The sequence below is a fragment of the Colius striatus genome, chromosome 6 (genome assembly GCF_028858725.1).
Source record: "Colius striatus isolate bColStr4 chromosome 6, bColStr4.1.hap1, whole genome shotgun sequence".
Taxonomy (NCBI): domain Eukaryota; kingdom Metazoa; phylum Chordata; class Aves; order Coliiformes; family Coliidae; genus Colius; species Colius striatus.
The window spans coordinates 35905169-35932171 of record NC_084764.1 but is presented as its reverse complement, the minus strand read 5'-3'; the positions used below and the strand labels follow the sequence as shown (position 1 = coordinate 35932171).

Here is a 27003-nt window from a genome sequence, read left to right as displayed (position 1 = left end):
ATTAACTGGCCTGCAGTCCAAAGGCAGCATTTTTGTGTACTGCACCCTCTTCCCTCAACTGCTGTATTATATAGGTGTCCTAAAATTGGTGTCCTCGAGACATTTTTGGGGTGATGCATCAACAAACGTCAAAACAATGTAGGCTGCACACAAAACAACACTGAAAACACAGTGTGTTGGGGAACTATACCCCAAAAAAAGGTTCTTTCATTTTGAAGGGAGAGAATCTTTGCTGGTTTGGAAAGAGGTGGTGGCCTTCACTAACTTACAAAGTAAGTACAACTTTTGCTTGAAATCTATTTTTTGTGGTCTCAGGATAAAAATAATGCTAATCTTGATTTAAAAATATGAGCTTTCCCCCCTAATTTAAAGTTTCTGAGTGAGGATTTTAATCAAGCAGACTGCAAATATCTCTGACATCACTCTGTGAAGTCCGATTTTGAACCAGATACTATTAGTACGTACTGGGGCCACGGAAGTCACAGGTCATCATTCCACCATGACAGGCACAGCATAAAAGAGCAGTGCAAAGATGGTCCCTGCTGCTCAGTCTCTTTTTATTTGAAAAATGGCAGTGATTAAGGGAAAAACAGGTTTACTAGTACAAAGCTGTTGTTGGTGAAATCCAGTTTATGCAAAAGGCAAAGTGAGTTGAATGGAAGAAGCACAAGGAAAAGATTACAGGAAAAAAAGGTCATTTTTCTGGTATCAGTCATCCAATTATCATTTGCATATGGAGGAGAGAGAGTCTCAGCTGGTATAAGCTGTTATAAGCGTATCAATAAAGCCACGCTGAGTTACAGCAGCTGAGAGTCTGTCCTGTAGCGCATTCATTCATGTGCAATGCAATAGATTGATGGGTTACGGCGTTTTCTCCCCGGAGAGTTTGGTTCAAACCCTATTTAAAACACAGTGAAAATCAACGGGCTGGCCTCTAAGCAGATGCCCCTGGAAATCTGTTTACATCATCACAGTGACAGCAGTTTAGTGGAAAGGGTTTTCTCTGCTCCGGGCGGGAGCAAGGGCAGGGTAGCAGCTCCCGGGTAAAGCTGCATAGCAAAGCTGCCTTGGTAATTCCTGAGTACCCAAGCTTGTGAGATGGATCTCATGTCCACAATTCCACAGGACTCTGTACAAGGTGAAATGAAAAGATTCAAGTAAAAATATAGCTTAGTCTTAGTCTACAATCCCAGTGTGCTCTGCCACTCCGAGCCTGCACATAAACATAACCTCTCCAAGGCAAGTGATTACTGATTTGTGATAAGACCTTTTGCGTGCATGAAATGAAACACATTTGTAATGCTGCAGGCTTGGGGTCTCGGTTTCAAAAGCATTTCAAGAAGATACAAAAGCTCCCTGTGATCAAAGGAGATGAAACAGCATGGTTGTTGTAGTTACAGTTCCATCATCTCACATACTTGAAGCAGAGCAGTTCTGGGCCCAGTTTTGTAGAGAGGAGATCAAGCACGTTGAAGTGAAGACAACAGCAGTGCAGGTCACCCCTGCACCGCCTGGAGCTGCGCCCCGAGGCACCCTGGAAAGCAAGAGAGTTTCTTGCCTGAACCCAGATCTGCTGAGTCTCCCTGGGATTTCACCCATAATTCAGCAGCAGATCTGCCTATCCGTGTAATGTTAAGTGATGCTTTTAGGAGCATTATCCATGCACGATTTTCCTGTACATGGAATTTGGCAGGAGGCCATTCAACCCAATGCTTCACCTTGCAAGAAAAATCCACACCCTTGTTTTTTTTTAAAAAAAAGCCTAGGCTTATTAAAAAAATAATCCTCCAGTAACAAAGTGGGAGAGTTATTCATTATCACCTCAGGATCAACCCGAGGTTGAGATCAGATACTTTAATATACAGATTTTTAAGGAAATACCTTCCTCCTGTCCCTCCCGCTCCATGTTTTATCAGTGCAGAAGCAGCAGCTGCCATAGAGAATAATGAAATAGTAACATTGAAATAGAGCTACCAGCTCCCATCTATCATAAGTAACTATCTCGTTATCCCTTCTAGACACTGATCAAATCCCAGTTTATGTGCAGTTTGCTTTTTACTGCTCTTACACAAAATGAAAAGCTGTTTCAGAGCCCCACTGCTCTGACAAAGATGAGCTTTCCTCTTCCAACCAAAATCTTTCCATGACCAGTTCATACACATTAGTTCCCTGTACTGAGCACCATCCTTAACTTGAATTGTTTTTCCCCTCCCTAGTGTTTCTTCTCCTGGTGTATTTATAGAAGGATCATCTCCTCTTTCAAACTAGATTTTGCTTGGAATAGTAGTGTTAGAAATAGACTGGTGAATTTACTCTGTTAGATGTGACGGACACACATGCACGCAGAGGCCAGAGCACACTCATTTTAAAACAAATGCAGAAAACACAGAGAAGTCAATCTTGAGTTAACAGTGAATTATTTCAAACATGTCAGTAAATACAATATAAAAGACAGATCGAGTTCAAAACTGATTTTTAGGGTTTTAAGATCTAAAGATTATCCATCTATAGAAATACCAGAAAGCCTACCTGAAATGCTGAAAAACTCTAGTCTGGCAACAGTACCAAAAGCCCACAATGAATATCATTTCTAAAAAAAGAGAGCTGGGAAGACTCAAAAGTACATTTGGATAAAAAAGCCCTAGAGGGAGGCTAATTTAGGTGGTAATAATCTGCAGAAACAGGGAAAAAATCAAATTGCTACTAAAAAAAGGAAAAGTAGAAGGAAAAAAAGACTGAACACACTATTTGTCTGTTAGAGACTATTTCATTGTTTCATAAAAATATTTCCTAGCTTTGCTGCTCTGGTACATCAATCCTGAGCACTCTAACTTTTGACTTGTAATGATATTCCTTCAGATACAGCTTCACCGATGGGGGAATGGGAAGCGCATCGATACCATCGTAAGTTGTACAGTTGCAGATAACTGTTCGACATATATGTTGCAGGGAAAAAGGGAAAGTCCTGTTTAACGGAGTGGATAAAAGTGGTTCAAAGAACATACAGGAACTGGGATCTTTGTAGTGCTCGAGGAGTCCCGTGATGTCGGGAGAATGGAAGACACAAGGATCGTGGGCATCAAAGCTGAAGTTGTGATTCCACTGCTCTATCCGCGCGTGGAGGGAACGGCTGTAGCGCCTGAAGCTCACGGAAAACAAATAGTCTTCTTGGGCAGAATCTCGTAACAAAAACGTTCCCTCTGGCTTTCCCTCCAGCAATGCCTCAGCTGCGTATTTATCCATGACTCCCCAGTAGCAGGGGTTGTTATTGATCTGGAGGAGGTCTGGCACTAGGCAGTGGACGTAATCGATCTGCGTGTGGTATTTCGGCGGCGTTTCCATCCGCAGGAGCTCATCATCCGTTTCCCATTTGGGCTTGTTTCTTTTTCTAGAACTTGTGCACAGCGTTATAACTTCGTCATCGGAGTCCATGTCGCTCTCATCCCTACCGCTCCTTACCACCTTCCCTGTAACCAACTCAGACCTCGAATCACCCCTGGAGGAACCGCTGTCGGTCAAGTCGCAGGACTGGGAGGGGGAATCTGCTTCCCCATTGGCAATCTCGCCGTCTCGCAGCTGACCCTCCGTTTCCTCACGCTGGGATAAATCAGCAATTATCCACTCTTCTGCTTTTGGATTTACAGGGGCTGTATGTCTTTTGATCAAGTGCCAGCGAAAAGCCAGCTCCGAGCGCGGAGGGAAAGGACACTTATCCAGCATCAACTCACTGATATGAATTTTCCTTTTTGATGGCGGCCCCGAGGCGTGCCGACTGCTACAGTTCTTTATGGGAAAGCACTGACCCACAGCATCCTGCAGCTTCTGTTTGAGAGACCGCCCTAAAAACCTGTGACCGCACGAACGGTCTAGATCCAGCTCGATAGACGAGCAGCTGTACTTCCTCTCTTGGCTCTTTAAATTAGTCCCTGATCTTCCCGCAGCACTTGCTGTTTCAGCATCAGGACAGTGCTCGCTCTTTTTTGACCAGGAGAGCTTCTTTCCACTCCAGACGTAACCATCCTTTCTGTCTGCGCTCCTGCTCCGGCTGCTTTTGGGTCTCACGTCTGCGTTTTTAACATTACTGTCCTTATTTTCTGCCATCTTGACAGCTTGGCCTCAGGAGTTGCCAAGAAAGCGCGTCGTGTTTCTTGTGGGGTTTTCCTACACAAGGAAGACTCCTCGAAGCACTTTCTGAAAATACCTAAGGAAAAAGAAAACACAGCCAAGTTAACAGTCAGGTATGCACAGAGCACGAGGCCATACACAGGACAATTCATTGCTAATCATGTAAAAATATTATGATCAAGCTGAATTTGCTAGTAGATCCCACAAACACCAGCCCAATCCCAGCCAAGGCTCTTTTAATGACTCCTTGGGAAAAGCAACCTCCCGAATAAACCATCTTAGGTGCATTTAAAGCATCCATTCTGACTGCACAGGACAGTAGAGAGTTTTAGGTGTTGGCAATGCTGTTGTGCTGAGGTCCACTTTAAACAGAAGCCCTTTGCATGGCAGGTGATACCGCTTTAGCCCTTTATCGAGCAAATTCTGCATCTCTTCCAAATAACCTTTCAAGAAGGAACAAGCCAGAACAGAAACAACTAGGTCAGAGTACAAAGAGCTACTGTACCTAGATGATATGCATGTTTGTTACTAATCCACAGGGTGGGATGCCAGAGATCTTACTCTTAACTGACACTTTTGGGTCACTTGCTGGATAAAAAAAACCCCCATATATACAAAATAATATCAGTCACAGATTGTGTCAATTTTTGAAAGCTGTTTTCCTCTGCCTTTTCAAACGAAGCTAGAAAATACTGAGCCCCTAAGGGATTGAAATATCTGGGGCTTTACATACTGAAAAGGATTAAAACAAATCCAGTCCCTTACTAAAAGCAATTTTAAAAGGCCGTGAGAGATGGAACTGCTTATTACTCATTAGAGAAAGAAGTTTACATTATTAAAATCAGTGATGCTCTGAGACTTAGGCTTGCTGATTTCATTCTCTTTTGTTTCCAAAAGTGTATTGAATTCTCAAATAGATAAGAGGTTCCCTTTTGAATGTTGCACTTTGAAAAAGGAAAAAAAAATCCTCTTTTGATTACTCAGTTGAAAGTAGAGCAGAATTCTTTCAAGGTACATAGATAGCAGTATGTTAAGTATGCTATCCTCTCCCCAGGCACAGCAGCATGTAGAAATGCTTCCCATCGTGTACCACAAGGCAAGAACAGCTCCTCTGTTCCACCGAGGTTTTTTGGCTGTGGGGCTTTTGTTGTGTTGGTTTTGGTTTTGATTTATTTTTTTTTAAAACTAATTGACATGGTAAATACTGAGCAGGAAAAGAAAAGGGCATCCACTTCCTCTCTCCATTCAATCCATTCTCATCATCAGGATTAGCCAGCATGACACAACCTCTCTGCAATCCCCCGGGGCTGTGCAGGCTGAGTTCTAGCCTCTGCTTTCAGTAAAAGAATAAGACTGCAGTGCCAAAAGGCTTACATGCAATCTGTGGGCCAAATGCATCCCAGATGTAACTTTCACCCAGGAATTTTTGACACTGCATTCCTTATTTACAAGCCACAAACCTGAGAGATTTGGGGGAGAGGAAAAAGGAGAGATATAGAAATGTAGAAAGAGGGTAAGATAGGTGAAATATTGAAAACTGGGAAAATATTGAATATTGGGGAAAAAGTGCCATTAGAGCAATCTAGATGAATAGGACCTCAAGTGTAATCCCAGAATGGGGTTCATATTCCAGCAATTATAAATCAAAGATGAAAATCAAGATTTATTTTTCGTCTCTCAGGATTTTGCAAACTTATTTCTGTGAAAACACTGCAGAATGCGACACAGGTGGGAGAAAGGCCACGTTTGTATGTCAATCATAGAATAATTTTGGTTGGAAAAGACCTTTGAGCCCATGGAATCCAAGCCCTCCCCTCACCCTGCCCAGCCCACCACTAACCCATGGCCCTCAGCACCTCAGCTCCACGGCTGTGCAATAGCTCCAGGGATGGGGACTCCCCCACCTCCCTGGGCAGCCTGGCACAGGGGCTGACAACCCTCTCAGGGAAAAAGTTGCAATCTCAACCTCCCCTGGAGCTACTTTAGGTCGTTTCCACTTGTCCTGTTATCCATTACTTGGGAGAAGAGACCAACCCCCACCTCCTCACAGCCTCCTGTCAGGGAGTTGCAGAGAGTGCTCATGTCTCCCCTCAGCCTCCTCTTCTCCAGGCTGAACCCCGCCAGCTCCCTCAGCTGCTCCCTATCACACTTGTGCTCCAGCCCCTTCCCCAGTAATGGACATGCTCCAGCCCCTCAGTGTTCCTCTGGCAGTGAGGGGCCCAACACTGTACAAAGCACTCGAGTTGCAGTCTCACCAGCGCTGAGTACAAGGAGACAATCACTGCCCTGGGCCTGCTGGCTCAAGCCAGGATGCCATTGGTCTCCTTGGCCACCTGGGCACACTGCTGGCTCATGTTCAGCTCGCTGTCAATTAACACCCCCAGGTCCTTTTCTGCTGGACAGCTTTCCAGCCACACATCTCCAAGCCTGTAGCATTGCCTGGGGTTGTTATTCAGACCAAGATTCATAGATTGCTTTTGTAATGTTAATGTTTTTCATCCAGAACTGACTGAAGCAGAGCACTGCATTTTCTCCTCAATTACAAAAAAGATGAAAAAAAAGTCATCTCATTTACCCTGGTTGATCACCTGACACAACCGAAACCAAAAAGTGATTCTCAAGTCATCCTGTGCTAAAATACATTAGCTCCCTATATATAGGATTTTTAATTGGACAGAGAGATTTCACTGAGGTTGCAAAGTCAAGCGCTTGAAAATTAGGATACGACAGTTTGTAATTGCTTTTGAAACCTTCAATTATCTCATTCTGCACATCCAGGCCATATAAGGAATAAGAACACACAGAATATGGGTTTTTAATTAAAATCTGCAAAACATACAAAACCCTGAAGTGCTGCAAAGGGCCGTTATCTCCTGACTTCAGCCTTGTAACTGAAACCAGTCCAGCGCTTCATGTCATTTTGGGGCGGTGGCTGTTGGGTTTAACTGTAGAGCCACTTTCTACTTTGTACCTTTCTTCTATTGCAAATCATTTGTGGTACCTGAATCCTGAAACTTAAACTGGAGAACTAGCATGTGATGCTGTAAGACATGCACCATTAGCCAGCAACACAGTGAGCTGTTTTCCCTGGGGTTTGGAGGCTGCTGGAACCGAGGCGCCAGTTCTGCCACATCAGAGCAGTAATTGCTAATCAGACCTAACGCTAGGGCCACAAAAAGAGCACGAATAAATGAAGAAAGAAGGGGATGTCATCCCGTGAGAGCCAAGTTTGAACCCGACCTTGTAAAGGAAGAGCAAAGAAGAAGAAGAAGAGTTCAATGGTCAGCTTGTGGCTCAGGAGGCAAAACCTCACTTTCCAAAGGTGTTAGAAACTGTGTGCTCACAGGTGAGTTGCCTTCTGAAACACATACTGGCCATGGCAGATACAGGTGCACAGATCCCACTGTTTGGCATTACAAGGAGCCATGCCATCATACCCTTCTCAATCCCTCATTCATGTCCCCACTAATAAAATGCAGATCAAAAATCATTTGGATGTTGGAAAGAAAAAAGCATAGAAGGCAGTGAGGCATTCAGAGCTGGATTACCACTTCAGGCTATCCTTTTGCTGCAAATGTCCACGGGAAACATGGTGTACTGTACAGCCATTAACAGTTGGAGAGCGACAGAAAGAGCAGGAGAGGAGGACAAGGATGAAAGAGAGGGAACGTAGAGTGTAGTTTTCCCTACAGGGCACGGTTAAATGGAGGAGTCTGGCACTGTGCAGTTTATCAGTTCCAAGATCCTTTTGTAGATATAATTCAGTCTCCTGCCTACAAAAGCCGCCTTCTACCAGGGATACCTTAGGCATCTCAGAAGCAGGCATGTTTAACAAAACCCTTACACTTGGAGCTCTTCTGTCTAAGCAAATGGCAAAGATAAAGCAACACGCAGGGATAAGCAGAGTTCACTTTGGGCCACACAGTGAATTGGGATTGGTAGTTCAAGGTTACCCAACACTGTCACAGCTTCCAGTCCCTGAGGACAGGCAGACAACTCAGGGGTTTTGTTGCTGCTTTTATAACATGCACAGCTCCCTCCTTCTGAAGCATGTCTCTCGCCAAGCTGTGCAGGAGAGGGGGGCGCAGACAGCAGCACAAGATGCTTTTTCTTTCAAGTGCTGATGCCTCGCCACTAAAACTTCAAGCCCAGACTAAAAGCAGTATCTAGTAGCTATTTGGAGGCAGTAACGATATTACCTCCTAACATTAGGTAGGCTGCAATCAACAGCTGTGATAAGAGTGTTACAGTCTCACCATATGTCTAACTAAACCAGCAGCAAATACCCAATAACTGCAACAGAAGTTAAAAATTATTATTTGATAAATACAGAATCACTTCAACTAGATACTGATGTTCTGAACTGATGCACCCTTGCCTCTAGCCCATTACCTCCAAGTCCTCTTCATCAATCTGCTGCCCTTTCAAATATAATGAAGAAGCAGAACACTGTATGTAATATCAGCGAAACACTGGCTGAGGCAGACATGGAGGTCTCCAGCCTACCCTCCTGCTCGGAGCAGGATTGCTGCTGGCGTGGGTTCCAGGGAGCCACAGCATGGTCTGGCCATGTCCTGAAAACCACTGAGGATGGAGGTCCCACCATCTCTTTGGTGCTCTCATGCTGCACGACCGTTCTAGTGAAGGAAGGACTTGGAAAGTTTTCTCTCCAAGTACACAAAAGCCAAAGAGTTGCTGTATCACACCTCTAATGAAACAAGGAGACTCATACAGAGAACATAAACCAGTCTGGGAATTGTTAGAGAGAGCTGATACGTTCTGAGAGACAAGAGCAAGCTGAAATATATTGGAGTACTTTATCTTTCTACTTTCAACTTACAAAAAAGCTACTGTAAAGAAAAACAAATCTCACTGGTCACATGCTGTTTTCATTAATTTTGCCCACTTTGGCCATAAGGCCACATTTTCAAACCTGACCTTCTGCTGAAGTTGAGCAGTTATTACAGAGTCATAGAATTGTTTCAGCTGGAAGAGATCTTTAAAAAAGCCCAGCCTATTATGGGTAACATTAAGCCTCCATTCCTCTGTCTTAAATTAGTTTTCTTCAGTTTTGACTATGTTTATTTGGATTTTATGATACTGCCCAAAAATACCAAAGATTGACTCCAGAGGCCTTTCCGGTAAATTGAAGCAGGAATCACACACACACAAAAGAAAGTGACTGTCTAAAGGTACCTGTGGTAGCCTAGAGTACTCCTTCCCTGGAAACACCCTTGATTTGTCCTAGGTCCCTATAACCTCAGAGCTGGAGGAGCAGAACCCAACACTAACCCCAGCACTGGGGCAATTTTATTCACACCCAGGAAACAGAAGCGATCTGGAAGCAGGTGTCAAAGGTGAGGGCTGCTCACATCACTCTGCTTGAGTGAAACTCTGCTCATGTGCTGAAGCAAAGATGCAGCAGCACCAAATCACTCAAAGCTTTACAGTCCATGACCAACACTTGGTGCTCCACCCAGAAACCCAAGAGGAGAGCGGCGCGATACCCAGCTCCCGCCCTGCCGCTCGGCTCGCTGCTGCTCACACCTATTCACCAACTCAGCAGCAGATTTTGCTCCCAACTGGATTTACAAAATAACTTTGCATTTGATGCTGTTCCATCTGGGACATGACAAAGCCACTGGGCCTTCAGTCCATTGGCCAAGCAACCATGGGATGCTTCCCTCACAAACCTCCCTACCCCCAGTTTTCCCATGCTGTTCAAAGAGTTATTCAGCAGGCAGCACCTCCAGACAACGAATTTAGTGGCTACATAGAACTGAACTTAAACCAGCTTTTGTATTGTAAATTATTCTAGGTGCAGTTTGTCCCAAAGTTTCTGCAAACTGTAATAATAAAGAAAAATAAATACAGTTCACATGCATTTGTCTCCATCCCAGGCAGCGGCTTGCAGTAAGGCTGCTGTAAGAATAGCTTGGTCTTCCCACTCACCTGATAAGCACTTCAGCTCAAATCATTTTGCTAGAACACATTATCCTCACCAGAAATCACGATTTACTGAAATATGTCAGGATATGCCCGTAGAAAACATGTCTCTACACAGCTTCCACAAAGTTTAATAATGAAATCTGGGCATATTTATTCATTGTATTTTTTTTTTTAAGCAGCATGCCTGCTCTGTACTGCTGTTACTTACTCATTCATGAAAGTCCCAACAAAGTGACTGTTATAGAGAGCCCGACCACATTTCCAATATAGATAAATCACTCTGCTCATCCCAACCACTGATAACTCTGTGGTAGAGCAAAACTGAAGATAAAAGGGTTTTGCCTGGAAGCAATTTTTCTTAGAAGCAGGAATAAACTGGGCCAGATCATTAAAGCTACATAAAGGGAAAACAGATAACTCTGGGGTTTTTTTTTCCCCTCTTTATTTCTGATATGTCGAGCGTTAATGCTTTTTTTTCTGCCTTTCAATAAACCACGATGCTTTCTGCCTGTTTTCCAGCAGTCGCAAGCTTAATGATTTTGGCGGTGCCGTCGCTACCTGCCTAACTACAACTGCTGTCAACTGCTATCTAGTGCACGCATCGGGGCGGCTATAATTATGGACTAATTCCGTAATTACCATAACCATCTCCAAGTGGGTTTGATCCTGCAGCCTGACTGGGGCGAGAGCACTCCCCGGCTTCCCTGACACACTTTGGTTGAGCTCGGGGTGAAGGATATTGCCCCGCACCGGGGCTTTCCTGGCCGTTCCTGTGCCTCTTGAGGGACTGCCATTAAACAGGTGTACGTAAGTACAGACAGCAAATACACACGCACTCTGTCCGTTAAGACAGGGATGTCGGACATGCACCCACACGCAGTCTTCCACAGGAGAACCGAACGCCCCCCGGGGACCGAGCGCAGCCCGGCGCTGGGGCGCAGACCCCGCCTGACACCGACCCAGCTCCTCCCGACCCCAACTTACGATCGTCCGGAGGGAGCGGCCGATCGCGCGTCCCTCCCCGGGGAAGCCGCTCGTCGTCCGCGTCGCTCCCTCAGCCGGGCAGGGCGGCCTGACCCGCGGCGGGCGAGGCGCGGGGTGACGGCAGCAGGAGGAGGAATGTCGGCAGCAGGAGGAGGAATGTCGCCGGCACCTCCGCAGCCGCCGGTGCGCGGGGCCCCGCGGACAGCGGGGAGCACAGCGGCAGCCCCGAGGCCGCTTACCCGCCGGAGCGGAGCCGCTGTGAGGCGGCCCCAGCCGCGCCCGCTGCCGCCGCCGCCGCCGCCATCCTCGCTCTGCCGGCCGGCCGGCGCCGGCCCCAGCCCCGCCTGCGCGCAGCCCCGCCCCGGGCTCTGACGGGCAGGGCAGGCCCGGCCCCTGGAGCGGGCGGAGCCGGGCGCGGCGGCGCCGAGCGCGGGAAGGCTTGAAGAGGGCGGCGGGGCCGGCGCGGTGAGCGGGCGGGGAGCGGGCGGGGAGCTGGCGCGGTACTAAGCCTCCCCTGGGCCCAGAGCAAGGCTTAGGCCCCTTTCCCGGCGCGGAGAGAGCCACGGCCTCCGAGCGGGAGGAGGGTCCCGGCCAGGGTCCGGTGGGCGGCCTGGCCTGGTCCGGCCTGGCCTGCGCCCAGCTGCCTGGGGGACAGGCCCCGGCACTCCTCGCCCCTCCGACCCCCGCTAACTCAGTTTATTTCCTTCATTTTCGTTCTTGGATCGTTTCTGCGCCCAGGCGCTTCCGATGTGAGGAGGGGCGGGCGCCGTGTCCGACACCTGCCCGGCTGTAATCCGTTTAGGCCGTGCGGGGCACGGCTGGTGGCGAGTCCCGTGTCCCCAGCCCTGCGGGTGGGCCAGGGTATCTCCCAGCAGCTCTGACCTTGCCCTGCTGTCTAAGACTCTTCCCGAAGTTTCCCCTTTAACCTATTTTATTTATCCTCTTTTGTTCTCCATAATAACCAGGTGAGAGTGAAGATGTCATCGGCCCAAAAGCCGATGCGGTACGGCCACACCGAGGGCCACACGGATGTTTGCTTCGATGACACTGGGAGGTAACTGCCTTGTTCTTGGAGGTCAGGGTGAACGGTGGTGTGGGAGAGGGATGGTTTTGTTCTGTCTGTTGTTTTCCCTGGAGTTTCTATGCCAGCCACCGCTGTGTGAGATAGTGGGATAGGTTTATCGCTTGGCTTGGCTTGATCTGGCAGAGCCTTTAGGTTTTGCCTGTGTTGAGAAGTGGCTATATGACATATTTTGATGCCTTGAGATTTGAAGTGATTGATTCATAACTCAACTGTAGGAATATATATATATGCATATATAGAGAGAGTATATGTGTCTATATAGTGTATGTATATTTATATGTGTATATAAAAAACAATGTGCACTTTTTATGAGTGACTTCACAGACTCTAGCAGAAATCAACATAGTGTGGGAGTAAATATATTCACATATGCACTAAGAAATTTAACATAGAGTTGAAGAAATCGAATATTGGATTTGCTGTCTTTTCTTGTTATTCTTATGCTACTTCTCAAACTTAGAAACACAAATTAAATATTTGCCATTACCTTTTTGTTGATTGAAAACAAATGTCAGACCAGAAAACAAGTTCTGTCAAAATGAACACTAAGGATAAATCTTATATATTGAGTACGGCTTAAGCCCATATTTTCTTATTCCTTTCTTTAGTTCATTGATTTTTCGAGACAAAGACTGGAGTCCTAGCATCAATATATTCACTATCAACACAGTATTGTGTTGCTGTCATGTCTTACCCAACATTGCAGCTTCTCTACTGGCTTTGTAACGTTTTGCTGTTTAATTAGAATTTTTTGGGGATTGCAGACAACTGTAGAATGCAAGGCTTGATGATAGATACATCATGTCTTTTATTTAAAAATCCCCTCCAAACTTCTATGTATTTGCTCTGTGACTTCAGGTTATTGCTATCTTCAACAGCTTTAATGAAGTAAACAACAGCAAACTCAACTTCTGCATTAACTGTGTTTTAAGGGTTCTGTAGGCCCAGGCCAACATGTTAAGCTTGTTAAACTCCAGTCAAGTACACATTAGTACTCTTAGTTTGGCCCTCAACTTTGTACTCAGCTGTAAGGTGAGTTTTCAAAGTCTTAAGAAGCAATTAAATGCCCAGTTCTTAGAGAAATCAGTGCTATTTAAGTCCTTTGTAGTAAATATTCATGGAAAATTGGATTGACAGGTACCATCAGAATGGGGTCAGTTCAGGTGAGTGCAGGCCTAGGTAGCCCCCAGAGACTCAAAGTACTGTGTTGTGCTACCAAATGTTACTTTTTTTCTCCCCCATGTTTAGATGGGTTGTTGAGTCTCTTTCTCTGAAGACTTTCAAAACTCACCTGAACGAGTTCCTGTGTAACCTACTCTAAGGGGTCCTGCTCAGGCAGGGGAGTCGGACTGGATGATCTTTCATGGTCCCTTCCAACCCTTGAGATTCTGTGATTGTGGCATAATAAATGCAGATGTTCAGTGTATCTCATAGTATGTGTTGTGTTTCAATTAAAAAAACCCCCAGCAAGATGTAATTCTTCAGTAACATTTTTGTGTTAGGACACAAAGTCACAAGTTCTGTCGTTTTTATTCCTGAATGTTAACAAATCCCATCTTGTTTCACAGCTGCATTGTAACTTGTGGCAGTGATGGAGATGTTAGGATTTGGGAAAACCTAGATGATGATGATCCAAAGTCCATTAACGTGGGAGAAAAGGCCTACTCGTGTTCTCTGAAGGTATTGTGATTAACAGAACTCCTCTGAGTCATGTCATGCTGGTGTTGATGAAGAAACAAACCCTTTCTGAGAAACAAAGCCAGCAGATTAAGCTAATTATCTAGTGAATTTTTAGGCTATTTCAACTGTTGATATGTGACTGTGCAAATGATGGGTTTTCAAGGTCAGGGATGCTGCTTGTGTGGGCAACATTAAGCATTTGCTAGGAGAATCTATACAGAGAAAGGCAGGGATAATATTGTACATAGCACATTTCAGTCTGATTTATGTTAAAAATGTGGATCTTTGTCCTCAGATTAACATATAGAAAAAACAAATTGAATGCTGTTTGAGAGGCAGGTATTTAAACTTGATTGTATGAGCATCTTTTACCTTTGTATCTAAGTCAAAGTATTAAAGCAGTACTGAAAACATCATTTTCTGAAATACACAGAAATTTAATTGATTAAATGTGCACTCAGACTCTTGAATATTTTAACTGAATTAAGTATCTTATATCAATCAAGAGCACTTCTGATGATGCATTTTGCTCCATACAAGATTGGTAGGAGTCATTCCTCTACCAACTTGTGGTTTGTTTTTTTTTTTTGCCCCCTCATCTTCCTTCACATTCAATTTTACTAATTTCTGACTTTGATCTCCTTTCTGAGAAAAAAACCCAGCAGATTAAGCTAATTATCTACTGAACTTTTTAGGCTGTTTTAGTATTTTCTCACAATGTGAGCTGCAAAAAGTTTCCCAGCGTAAGATGTGATTAAGTATTATGGAGAAGAGCCAAGAGGTGGTTTTGTGGGCTTAAGGTCCAGAGAATTACAAACTGTATTAATCAGAAATTACTTTCACAAAGTCAATGTGGTAATGTTTTGATAGTACTTTTTGACAATTGGTCGACACTTTGCTCTCAAAAATTGTTGTTTAGCCCAAAGAGGCTTCTGACTCGCCTTCCCTTAAGTCGGAAAACAGGATTCTTACTTGCATAAGTTCTAAGAATTTGTGGGAATGCTTACTGGAGGCACTTCTGAAGTCAGACTGACTTGGCTTGTGAAGCATAACATGCTCTTTTTGTTTCTCTACTAAAGCAGTTCCTTTTACTGTATCTTGCAGGCCTTATTATTTGTAAATAACAAGGTACTTGTTACCTATATCAAAGTATATAATAGAAAAGAATTCTTTTTACTTTGTATGCTCATGTAACTAGCTTAAGAATTCTCACAGTATTTTCTTTATGTGCAATTATTGTTATATTACATTAGTAATAGAAGGTCTAAAATGCTGTATTTGTGGCAATTTTAGCAGAAGAGAAGAATTCCAGGATTCTACATCATTTCTTCAGTTATTGTGTAGTTAAATTGGAGTGCTAAAGGAAAAAAGTGGTTTCGAACTGTTTGTGATTTTGGAGAGGAGTATGAAAGAGAAAGTAAATGAGAATGAACATATATGTATTACACTTCAAAAGTAATAATTTGAAACCTTATTCAAAGCTACTGCCTTAACTGAAACCTCTTTCTTATATCCCTTTTAACATACCTTATGTATCTATTCCTCAATACCTGTACAATCTGTTTTCATCATTGATTTTTCGGGTATTTTGATTTTCATTGCATTACTTAGCTTTTCACAAACCGAGTGAGGTGACTTGAATAAATTCTCTCAGCAAATCAGTGGCAGAGCCAGAAATTCCTAAAGCTATTAACAAATAGAGGAGGGAAAGTGCTGGTTTTGACACCAGTAGGAAAAATCCTGTGCTTTTAAGTTTATTGTAAGCTGCTTTTAGATTTAAAGATTTTGGAGTTTTAAAAAATATTTTAAACAGTGACATTGAGAACACTTTCTGAGACTTAATTTCAGGAAATCTGATTTCTAAAATTCTTCTTCTTTAATGAAAATGACTGATCTGTCAATGTAACCTAGGGAATAAATCCCATCTCTTATTTAGTTAGGTTATTTAGTACTGGCTGCTGCTTTGTTTGTCTTCAGGATTTTTGCTATAACTTTGGGCAACTTAAAAGAACAGCAACACCCTACTCCCCAACACCAAACAAACCAACCAAGATATTTCAAGCACTTACTGCTATGTATTCCTCAGTTGTTAGTATTGTCACTTGAAGAGATATTACTTTTCCAAGTATAGGGGATTTATTTCTTTTGTTTTGCACTTCTTTTGGTCTGCATTTGTTTTTAGTAAATATCTGCCTTCTGTTTTCTGAAAAGAACTAAGCTGTAGTTCATGAACCTCTCTTTCCCTGGTGGCATTTAACTGAGAAGTTCTGTCCAAGGGTGCCCTCTCCTGATACCACAGCATATTAATCTAAATCGGAGGCAAGATTCTGCCTGTTCTAAGAGCTCTCTTGTCTATGTAAAGAAGTGAATTTTCCACCCACCAGAAGATGTGGATAGTTCTCTTTGAGATGCGTCAGTGACTTTGTGTAGTTGTTATTTTAGTAAAGATACAACTTGGCAAGGGCTCAATGCACTAAATTGTCATGTAGTTGGCATCTTGAATTTTAAGTCTGCAACTGCAGTTTCAGTGTTAAATCTAGCAGTGTGTTTCTACATGACTGAAAGCAAGAGAGTGGTTTTTAGTAGTTCAGTTGAAGTGTTAGTGTATTTGTCTGCATTTTTGGGGGAAGAAATAAAAGTTAAAGGAAATTTCCCATAGTACTGTTGCTGTCAAACCTCTTTTGGAACTACTGAAGTTAATCTGCCCAAATATTTGGAACATCAGAGCATTTTTTTTGGCTTGATGGGCATAAATGTGTTTTAACTAACAAATTTTATGATGGATTTTGTTTTTAGAATGGAAGATTGATCACAGCAGTGTCAAACAATACTGTCCAGATACATACATTTCCTGAAGGAGCTCCAGATGGCATCCTTACTCGTTTCACCATGAACGCAAACCACGTCATCTTTAATAGTGATGGGACCAAAGTTGCTGCTGGATCTAGGTAACCTGGGAATGATAAGGGAAAACATTGCTGCCGTTCAAGATCTGGAAACTTTCTTGCCTGCTGTTTTATACCAATGACATCATGAATCCACGTACCTCTGAGGGTTTTAAAGTATTGCAAAATGCCTTCTAGGGGTGGAAAGGGGAAAAGGAACGAAAAGGACTTTGGGAAACAATGCTCTGAGAAATATTTGATCCACTAAATAATTTTAAATGGAAATCTGATGTTGTGAAATGATTTATTTAGAGGCCTTGAGCATTTTCAGCTTTCAGTCCTATAATGCACACAGCAAAGCATTTGCCCCTATGGATCTCATTGCTGTGTCAAGAATTCTGTTACTGTGTGCTAAAGATAATGGCCTGGCTGTTGAGGGCCACGGTGCTGCAGATGTATAGACACATGCAAAAGTAAGATGTCTTCTGATTTGTGTGAGAGCTTTCAGTCATTCTCTGGCATAAGTATGATCACTGTTCTGTCCCATGATAAGAGATGACAGTTGCAAGATTTGCCTGAGGGGAAATAAATGCATAGTTTAGTAAATTTCTTAGGGCACATGTTTGCTTTTACATAATAGGTGCTAGTCCTTTAACAGAGATGGCAAAATGGCAAACAGACATTGTTTTTTCTCTTTTTTTAATTCAATAATCACCTGAGCCTTAATTGGTTTGGGTGAATTCTTTGGGCAGCAACTCAGGCTGCCTGCTTGCCTCATTACTGGAATTTGTCCTCCACAGTAGAGATGGCAGAGCATTGCATCTGTTCTCTGGCTCCTCTAAGTGTGAATGGAACTAGAAAGCAATTTGGATGAGTATGCTGAACTCTGGCAGCTCTTCACAGTCCCCCAAAACTGGGAGGGCTAGACAGCTGAGGGCAGTAACCATTCTAATCTCCAAATCTGACAGGGATCATGAGTTCAGGCCCTTTGCCAGTGCTTGTTTCTGAGGGAACATCTCTGCCTCAGCAGCTGACTTTGATTAGAGAGATTAGGCAATTTTTTTTTCTCTGTTTCTAAAACTTTTACAACCCCCTGTACTTCTGCAGCCTGGCCAAGGCTCTTGCATTAGGAAAAAGAATTCATAAGACTGTGAGGCCACTCCTCAATGAGGTCCTCTGTAACATACTGAGGAAGAAGGTGACAGCCACAAAATAAAGGAATGTAGCTAAGAGGAGTTGCTTTTAATTGTCCCAAATTTCTCCCCTTTTTTACATGAAATCTGCAAACTTTTTAATGTAAAGTTTTATGTAAATTTAACATCCAACTGACTGCTAGAGTTCACATGAACTTCTTGAAAAAATGGTTGTGTGGCTTCTTAAATAAACAAGAAATATCCTGTTGCCTGTGGGTTTTTTCCTTTTAAGTTGTCTTGCATTGTTTAAGTGTACCAACATAATTTTAGCTATCTCACAGTACAGTTTATAGACTTACTTTTATGACTATCTGGTTAGCATTAAATAGTTGACAAAACTGAGCATGTGTTTCTGAATGTAGTTAGAGCAGTTATTAACCCTAAAGAATTAGGTCCTAGAATGAAATTTCTCTCTGAGGATGTTGCAATGGAGTATGAGAGGGAGTGGTGCTGAAAGATTCTCAGGGGAGCTCGTAGGCTTAGAAGTTTGCATTGATAATTTTGAGTTGAGACTGCAGTGATGTCTGTAATTTTGGAGGAGGGATTAAAGCTGTAAAAAAATCTATTCATGTGTCTGATATGATAAATGGTTTTAAAAATCCTTTTAGAAATGTCACAAAATAAACTCCTTGCAGTTCCATTCAACAGATAGTTCTTGTTAATTAAGCTCTGGTCTTTAAGCAGAGGTTTTCATTAGGTCATGCAGAATATGACATTAAATAGGTATATGGTCTGTGTGTACATAATTTCAAAGAACAACTATATTTTATGTACTTGGACATGAGCAGAAATTATTTTCTGTTAAAAAGTCTGGCCTTGCTCCTGTTCTAGTAAGCCTCAAGATTCTCATATTCTCTTTAGATCATACACAATGTTGAGATCTATGACTTCCACAAAAGATAATTAGTGGTCAATTTTTATTGCCATAAACACAGAGTTTGTCATTGTTAATGTAAATGTTTATACTTTCATGTCTGTGCTGTTGTGACTTTATGATCACAACATATGTGACTATGTATGTGACTTCTTTTTTACAGTGACTTTATGGTCAAAATTGTGGAGGTGACTGATAGCAGCAAGCAGAAAACATTCCGGGGACATGAGGCTCCTGTTTTAAGCCTGTCTTTTGACCCCAGGGATGTTTACCTGGTAAAACTACTTTCTTCTTTACTTTCTACTTTGAATCTTCTTTTTTTCCCTGGGGAGAATATAAGTATATAACTGTATTAAATACATAAAACCCCTCGATATGTTGGCACATGAGACTACTTCATCTCAGCTGACCTTCCTGATGGTGGAGTGTGTCACAACTTGTTGCCTCCCAGGAGAGTTCAGTCTTCACTTTACTACTCAATTACTGTCTGTGTTCTTCTGGAACCCAATGCAGATCTGATTTTAGAGAGGAACTGATGTCTTACTAAAGAAATTTAATATTCATTTTGAGCCTCTTTTGTGAATAAGCAGCTCACTTGAAGTATGAGGTGTTTAATTACAATACCTCGGAGTCGAGTACAATTATCAAAATGACAGTATTAGAAAATTTTAAGTCTTGAAATAGTTTTAACAGAGAGACTTTATCTGTTTGAAACTGCCTACATATGTCTGTAGCATTTGCTATAGGGACTTTTCTTCAATTCTGTAACATTAATTTCTCTGTGTCTGTAGTTATTAATTTGCAAAAATCTCTCCCACAGGCATCGGCGAGCTGTGATGGTTCTGTCAGGGTCTGGAAAATCACCGATCAGGTAAGAGGCTTTTCATAAGGAATCCGGGGTTTCACAGACAACCAGACAAACTGTATTGATGTAACCCTCCTGGAACACGGTTTTCTCCTTTGGGGAAGAAATCTTACTACACTTAACAGAATACTTTTATTTACTTCTGGGAGAAATTCCATGGCCTGATGATGAAATGTTGCCTGGGTAGCTGTGGATTGGTTTTTCTTGTCTGTGGAATCCCCGATTTCTTCCGTTCATCTTTCCTCATTGGCCAACATTTGTGCATTTTGTCTTGAATGCCTTCAGAAATAATGCTTCTGTGTAAAGGTGACATCAGATTCCATGTTTCAGAATTTCAGCTCGTTGCTTGCAGGGCTGAGGAGGGATTTTTTAATTTTAATAAACAAGTATCTAAGTGTGTTTTTGTTTTACTTCTTTTTACCAAGCTTCCTATGAAATAATGTTTATTTTTTTGGATTGTAGACTGCCTGGTGAAGGTGGAATAATTCTCTGAGATGCTACACAGTATCTTTTTATAAAAGTGACCTGGGGTCTCCTTGGAAACATGATTACTTTGACCTGATATTAGGAAGAGATACTTTGGACACAGCATTGCCTCAGTGTTTTCTGTGTGTTTTCTAAGGACTCAGTGCTTTTCAACATGTTAGAAATGCATGAGTTTAAGGCTCTTGCCAAAGGGCTTGCTATTCCACTTTTTCACTTCTTTCTTTGTTTGTTACAATCTTCACAGCGGTTTCCCAGAAGGACCTAAATCACTGTTTGACAGAATTTATTAGAAATACAGTGTTTGGGCTCAGCTTGGCAATGTTTGGCTGAAATAATTCGAGGCCTGTATGAAATCAGACTTAGTGAGAGAATCAGATTTAGTCTCTGCCCTTGGAACATTAAGGAACTTGAAAAGAGTGTTTCAAGTGAATGTTTTAATAAGGCCATTCTGCATAGGGATGTGGGATTAGTTTTGTTAAATGCCATCAACTGCAATAAGAATCCAGGTGGAATTATTCCTTTTAAGTATAGTTGAAAATGTACCCCCTGCACCTGGAGACTGCTACTTTTTAAAAACCAAAACCATACTTCTAGTGTGAAATCTCTTGTGCAGACTGACAGTGGGGCCATTATGCTAAGAGAGTCTTAGAATTGTGGCAGTGTGCTACATGTGTCTAAGCTGTAATTTCAGAATACAGCCATTGATTCTTAACAGTGCTGTGGTGAGATTCAGGCTGATCTGTGTCAGCTTGCTGCAGTTGATCTGCATTTGACAAGTGCATTTTGGTCAGACTTCTCTATAACCTTAAAATATATGAGCTCATTTGTTCTGTACTTGATTGAAAACACTTGTTCTTTGATCTTATTTCTGTTATAAGTAGTTGTATTGTCATTAAAATAGTTTCAGGTCTATATTGGCAAGGTATTTTTTCAGTTTGGGTGGATGTTTTTTTTTTAAGGCAGTATTTGCTGTTGTATTTGGATGAAAGAGGTGATTTCAGATCCAAAAGTGATATATTTGTTTTCATTTTAGTGTTATTCCCCCACACTTTTCCTTTTAGAGTTTGTACTATACAGTAAGTTTTCACAGAGCTAGAAAAACTGATGTTTAATATTTTGTTTCCAGACATGCACGACAAGCTGGCCCCTGCTGCAGAAGTGTAATGATGTGATAAATGCTAAATCAATATGCAGGCTTGGCTGGCAACCTGGCAGTGGGAAGGTAAGTGACTTTGTTTTAGCCATGTCTCAATCTTTCATTTCTCTCTGAGAGTTCAACAGTAGAATTCAATCTGGGCAAGCCCAAATTGCTGCTCCTGGGACTAAGGAAAATATTTGGAGTGAAATTCACTTTTAGGAAAAACAAAAGCCTGGACATGGTTGCTTGTTTAAGCTTCAGGCTGTTTTTGGCAGTAATTCAGCTGTAAGCCCCAAACAACATTTAACAGTCATGGTGCTGAATAGGAAGGAACATTGTACACAAGGGAAAGAATCAAATTGCCCACAACAAAACATCAAAGGAGTTGAGGCTTTCTCTACTTGAACTAAATTTTCCCCTATCAGTGGTCTTGCTCTGTAAATATTTCCTTAGTAAGTCGTTCCATCTCTCTTCACCTGAAGAGCAAAATTGTTTCTGTTGTGACTATAGGTGGTGCTGAGACATCCTGCAGGTCTAGTGCACAGTGAAGGTACTGCTGCAGTAGTGCTGTGTAAGGATCACTGGTGAAAATGGATAAATGAACACACCTGCAGTATCTGATAATGCAAAGGCAAGAGGAGGAGCAGCAAATAACTGCAGAGCTGTATGAAGTGAAGCATCCCCTGTCATACTTGAAGGACAGGGAACAGAGCAAAAGTTAGCCATTTGGAAAACTTGTTTTAATGGCTTCTGTTCTTGCCTGTGACAATAGTATGGCAGAACCTGTTTGTCCTTTACTGACATTCCAATATACTGGATCTAAAGAGTGTTTTCCAGTGTTTTTGCTCAGTTCTTACCTGAATAATCTTATTTCCCCAACTTTGTGTCTGCCTACCAGTGTCTACTCTTCAGCATACCTGGCTGTTATGGTAGTATTATACATAACTTTTCTTCTGTGGAAGAAAGAATGTCCCTGCAGTACAAATTATTTCAGTATCCATATTGCATAGAAACAAACACTTCTAAATTTTAGGCTAAGTCTTCATGCAGAGAGGTATTTGAATCGTAAGTAGTTATCTTGCTTTTCCTGCAACTCAAATTGTTAGAAGCCTTTAAAAAACTCCCATCTCCTAAAACAACAGGCAGTAACATTTATGTAGTTCTGTGAAAGATGAAATAAGCTATTTCAGGAATCAGCTAATCAAATAAGATTTACTGAGAAACTATGACCTGATCGAAAGAAGTTTGAGGAAGGGAAAAAGGATATGAGCCTTGTGCTTAGAGCATTGAAAACTAGTTATTTGTGTGTGTTAGCTGTTTCATCAATAAGAACTCCTAATCTTACTGTGCAGCTGTTGTTACCTTAATTTTTCTAGCAGAAAGAAATGAAGTCTAAAGTAGAAACAGGCATGCTTTGCTACGTTGCATGCGGAAAGCATTAAAGAACCTTGTAACTTAAGTTAGTTCAGCTTTCTTTACTTTCTCCATTGGCATTGCTAGGATGCTAGAGAGCCATTCAGTACTTCTGCCTGAAGGAGCTATGCTATTTGAATGCTCTGTTTGAAAGGCAACTTGTTCTAAATTGTTTCTTTCTTGTTTCCTTTGAACAGTTGCTGGCAATTCCTGTAGATAAAGCTGTTAAGCTCTATAGAAGGGAAACCTGGGATAGTAAATTTGATCTGTCGGATACATTCATCACACAGGTAGGTGTGGCAGGTGTTTGCTACATCTTCCATAATCTAAATGTTATTCTGCAAGAAATTATCTTCTAGACAGTATTTCCTCCCCCCTTCCCATCCCAACCCCACCTACTTGGTAACAATTTCTCACATTTTCTACTTAATTTCTGATCGTGTTGCTTTATGTTGGAAAACAAGACATGAGATACCTCATGAGTGGCAAATATGTCTTTATGTGGCTCTGGTTCCCCTCTTTTATTTATAGTAACCTGCTGGATCTCTTCAGGTCTATTGGGGAGTCACTAGCTGCAGCTGAAGAACATCTGTTTTCACAAATTGCTCTAAATACATACCTTTTTAGGGAAAATGTCAAGGGTATTATCTCTATACAGGACAGATACCCGTTGTTAGCTTTGTTTTCTTAGGCTGAAGTTTAGCTCCATAGAAAGCTGTAATTGTGCATTTTTTTCTTCTGACCTCATTATAGACTTGGAAATGTTTGAGTTAGAGGACTACTTTCCTAGTGTTATTAAAATAGAGAACACACAGTCTTGAGTTTTGCTCTGTGTGTCTGCAGCCAGGTTTTGTTCAACCTCATGGCAGTGTGTAATGACAAAAGCTGCATATTCTTGAAAAAAAAAAAATAAATGTACTGGTTGTAGTACAGGGGGCTGGATATGTTTTGCTAAAGATCATTATCCCTTTCTTTAAATTCAAGAATATCAGTCTGTTTTAAGCTCCGGAATACAAATGCTGTGCCTGCATTGTAATATCTTTTAAATTTGTTCTTTCCTTAGCCCTTGAATGTTGTGACTTGGTCTCCTTGTGGGCAGTATCTGGCAGCTGGAAGCGTGGATGGCAGTCTAGTGGTGTGGAATGTGGAAACCCAGGAGTGCATAGAGAGGTATTCAGTGTTGTCTTATAAATCCCTAAGTACATGTTTTTTTCTTGAAACAGAAGTTTCTTATATTTTCTGTAAAAACTTAACGGTGTAAATGTAGAACTCTGACCTTTGAAAAGCCATAATAAGATTTACAGGGCAAATCTATAGCAGTTTTCTGCTGATAGGCCACTGAAAGCAAGCACCCCACAAACAGTGCATGAAGGCTCAGGTTGAAGAAGAGCATTTATTTGCCTCAGAGGTGGGCTGCTCAGTTGGTGATGGGGCTGGAAGCACATCCATAGGGAAGGAGCTGAAGCACCCAAGTCCAAAGAACTATGTCAGAGCTGAATGATGCTGGGAGGCAGGGCCATTGCTCAGTCTAGAGGGGATCAAGAGGAGGCTTTTCTCTTATGCAGCCTAAGTGAGGTGTGCTAATACTGCAGTTGATATGCTGGAGGGAATTAAGGGCTGCCATATAATTTCCATCCTCTACAGGAAAGCAGCTTTCACAGGGGTGTAATTCTGGGCGTAAGGTAGAAATTGGGCATTGTTTTTCCTCACACCCCCCCCCCCCCCTTATCCAGTATACAGAGAAACACGTCCTGATTCATGTGATAGACTGTTTTTCTTTCTTCATAGCTAGAAGGCTCTGAAAACAGTACATTCTTTGAAATAGAATAGTGAAAGGCCATGAATGAGGCTTTTGGTCAAATTCCAGTCTAGTTTTCTGTGTGCAAATACCTTTTATTACTTTTTAATCTAGTAGTTGATTAAAGGATAATTTTGATGGAAACGTTTTCCTCTCATCTCAGACCCTGGGATTGTTGGCAGCAAGATATGTTTTCTAAAGGGAGAGGGAAATACAGAAACATCACTCAACCATCCTCAGTTGTAGGCAAGAAAAGGACAAAGTGATAAATTTTGTACTTCGTCTTGGTTAGTTAAAGCATCTCTCTTTAAAATAAAAAAAAGTATGATTAAGTGAGGTAGAGAAGTGATGATTTATCTGTCTGAATATTTTGGATGAAAAACATGATTGTTACTGTAGCATCTGTATGAAGAATTAAACATTATTTGAATAATTTATGGGAGAATTTCTCATGAGAGTGCAGACCAGAAAAGACAGATGATTAACTCATCCCTTTGGTACAAGTAAAACAACTGTGTGCCTTTTGTGACTAGCTATTTCTGCAATGTATAGCTACCAAGGAATTACTTTGTCTTTGCTACTTGTATCAGGAAGTTACTGTTTTAAGTATATGAATCTGTGTGGTTTGTAAAATGACTTTCGCCATAGAAAATGAAGACCTGTATTTCTTTTTTTTATGGTAGCCATGTATTCTACAGGTGACCTATTAATTACTTTATTATGTGTAATACCACTGTAACGTCACTTTGTAATGCCAGTAAATACTGACTGCATTTTACAGTCTTGGAGAGGTTTGTGCCCTGAGCAGCTTAGTAAAACTCCATTATGTTAATATTTTTTTAGGATGAAGCATGAGAAAAATTACTCCATTTGTGGGTTGGCCTGGCACCCCAAATACAGGCAAATTGCTTACACAGATACTGAAGGAAATCTGGGGTTGCTGGAAAATATCGGTGGTGGAAAGAAACCAAATGACAAGGTGATTAGTAGTAATTATTTCTTAAATTGACACAATTATTCAGGTTAGCAAATAATATTGAACATTCTCTTTCATGTGTTTAGTTCATTTCTTGAATTCCAAGTCCACAAGAAGTTTTATGATGATTGTTAATCTGATTTTAGGCTGCCAGTACCGTGACAAAGGACTACAATGATCTCTTTGATGGAGAAGACGATGACTTTTTAAATGGAGATATGATTGAACCCCAGTCTTCCCCAAAGGCTGGAGCTAGTGAAGATGGTGCTGATGATGATGTCCTCATGCCAACTTCAGGCCATTTGAGACGGGCAGTAATTGATGATGATGATAACTCACTAGGTACTGAATTAACTAATTTTCCAGAGCTCTTTAGTGCTGTTACTGGTGTGATCTCAGCATTCTCTCCTCAGATATAGTCTGCCTTATTTTTCCAGAGAAATTTTGACTGTTAACACTTTTTTACCTACCTTCTGTCACAATATACGTGACGTGTTTATTTTTAAATCTCTAGATATTGGGATGATAAAAGCCAATTCCAATCTTTATGAAAAGGAAGATGATGATTATGATGATGATCAGACTGGTGGCTTTCCAGCTTTACCACCATCATCTACACAACAGCCTTTCTATGACGGGCCAATGCCAACTCCCAAGCAAAAGCCATTCCAGTCTGGCTCCACTCCAGCACATCTCACACATCGTTTCATGGTAAATCTTGCTGCTGTGTAGTTGAGTAGATTCAGTTGCTTTGTTAATATTGAATGTTGCCCAATTCTTGCTGTTTCTTAATCTAATATTTCCCAAGATTTTTTTAATGATTATTTTTAATGCTTCAGAGTGTGGAGCTAAATATTGGAAAGTAGCTTTTTGTTAATGCAAAGACTGCATAATGTTACGCTTTACATTTCATTTGCTTTGATGTAGAAGTGAATACTTGGCTTTAAGACAAAAGCAGGCTATACAGTTTGTACTTATGCTGTTGAATTCTAGCAGTTCTCTTAAATTCTCTTTTAGCCAGAACTTGTGGGTATTTTTGTGCTGTTAAGGCTTGTATGTTAATCATCCACTATTTTCTAACTGCAAGCTCTTCACATTTAATTTTGTGAGGAGAAAGATAGATAAGCAGGGAGGATAAAATTAGTTTCTGCCTAATTCAGCTGTTTAGAAGCTGCAAGTCCTGGCTCCACAAGTCTTCAGTCTTCCTCCAGCCTCCCACCTACTGTTGTTTCAGATGAGAAAATTATAGCAGGCTGTTTTAGAGGCAGTATGTTTGATTTTGTTTTGTTGGGTTGGTTTTTATTTTTTGGGGGGGATGTTCTTTTTTAATAGGTATGGAATTCTGTTGGTATCATTCGCTGTTACAATGATGAGCAGGACAATGCTATAGATATAGAATTTCATGATACCTCTGTACATCATGCAACACACCTACCAAACTCTCTGAATCACACGATGGCTGACCTCTCCACCGAAGCTATTTTACTGGCCTGTGAGAGTACAGATGAACTTGCAAGGTAAGTCATGGCCTTTTGCTGCAGAACACGGGGTAT

The 27003-nt window shown here is 41.8% G+C and overlaps 2 protein-coding genes across 2 annotated transcripts in view; one reads left to right on the top strand and one right to left on the bottom strand.

Annotated features, from left to right (window-relative positions):
* Positions 1-531: 531 nt before the first annotated feature.
* On the bottom strand, positions 532-11351 carry SOCS4 (suppressor of cytokine signaling 4). Its single transcript, XM_061998520.1, has 2 exons — positions 11059-11351; positions 532-4201 (listed from the first exon to the last, which is right to left on the bottom strand). Exon 2 carries the CDS (start codon positions 4099-4101, stop codon positions 2791-2793), a length of 1311 nt encoding a protein of 436 aa, XP_061854504.1. The 5' UTR covers positions 4102-4201; positions 11059-11351; the 3' UTR covers positions 532-2790.
* A 150-nt stretch (positions 11352-11501) lies between these two features.
* WDHD1 (WD repeat and HMG-box DNA binding protein 1) overlaps positions 11502-27003 on the top strand; it is a 29649-nt gene continuing 14147 nt past the window's right edge. The window contains exons 1-13 of the mRNA XM_061997996.1: positions 11502-11523; positions 12024-12112; positions 13711-13822; positions 16619-16770; positions 18938-19049; positions 19595-19645; positions 21252-21347; positions 22874-22966; positions 23740-23846; positions 25318-25453; positions 25597-25792; positions 25965-26161; positions 26783-26967. Coding sequence (XP_061853980.1) covers positions 12036-12112; positions 13711-13822; positions 16619-16770; positions 18938-19049; positions 19595-19645; positions 21252-21347; positions 22874-22966; positions 23740-23846; positions 25318-25453; positions 25597-25792; positions 25965-26161; positions 26783-26967 — 1514 coding nt within the window. The 5' untranslated portion in view covers positions 11502-11523; positions 12024-12035. The remainder of the gene's footprint in view (positions 11524-12023; positions 12113-13710; positions 13823-16618; positions 16771-18937; positions 19050-19594; positions 19646-21251; positions 21348-22873; positions 22967-23739; positions 23847-25317; positions 25454-25596; positions 25793-25964; positions 26162-26782; positions 26968-27003) is intronic.

What these genes read in the sequence shown, in the direction of transcription:
- SOCS4 (XM_061998520.1), bottom strand. Translation starts at nt 4,101, where the DNA reads ATGGCAGAAAATAAGGACAGTAATGTTAAAAACGCAGACGTGAGACCC.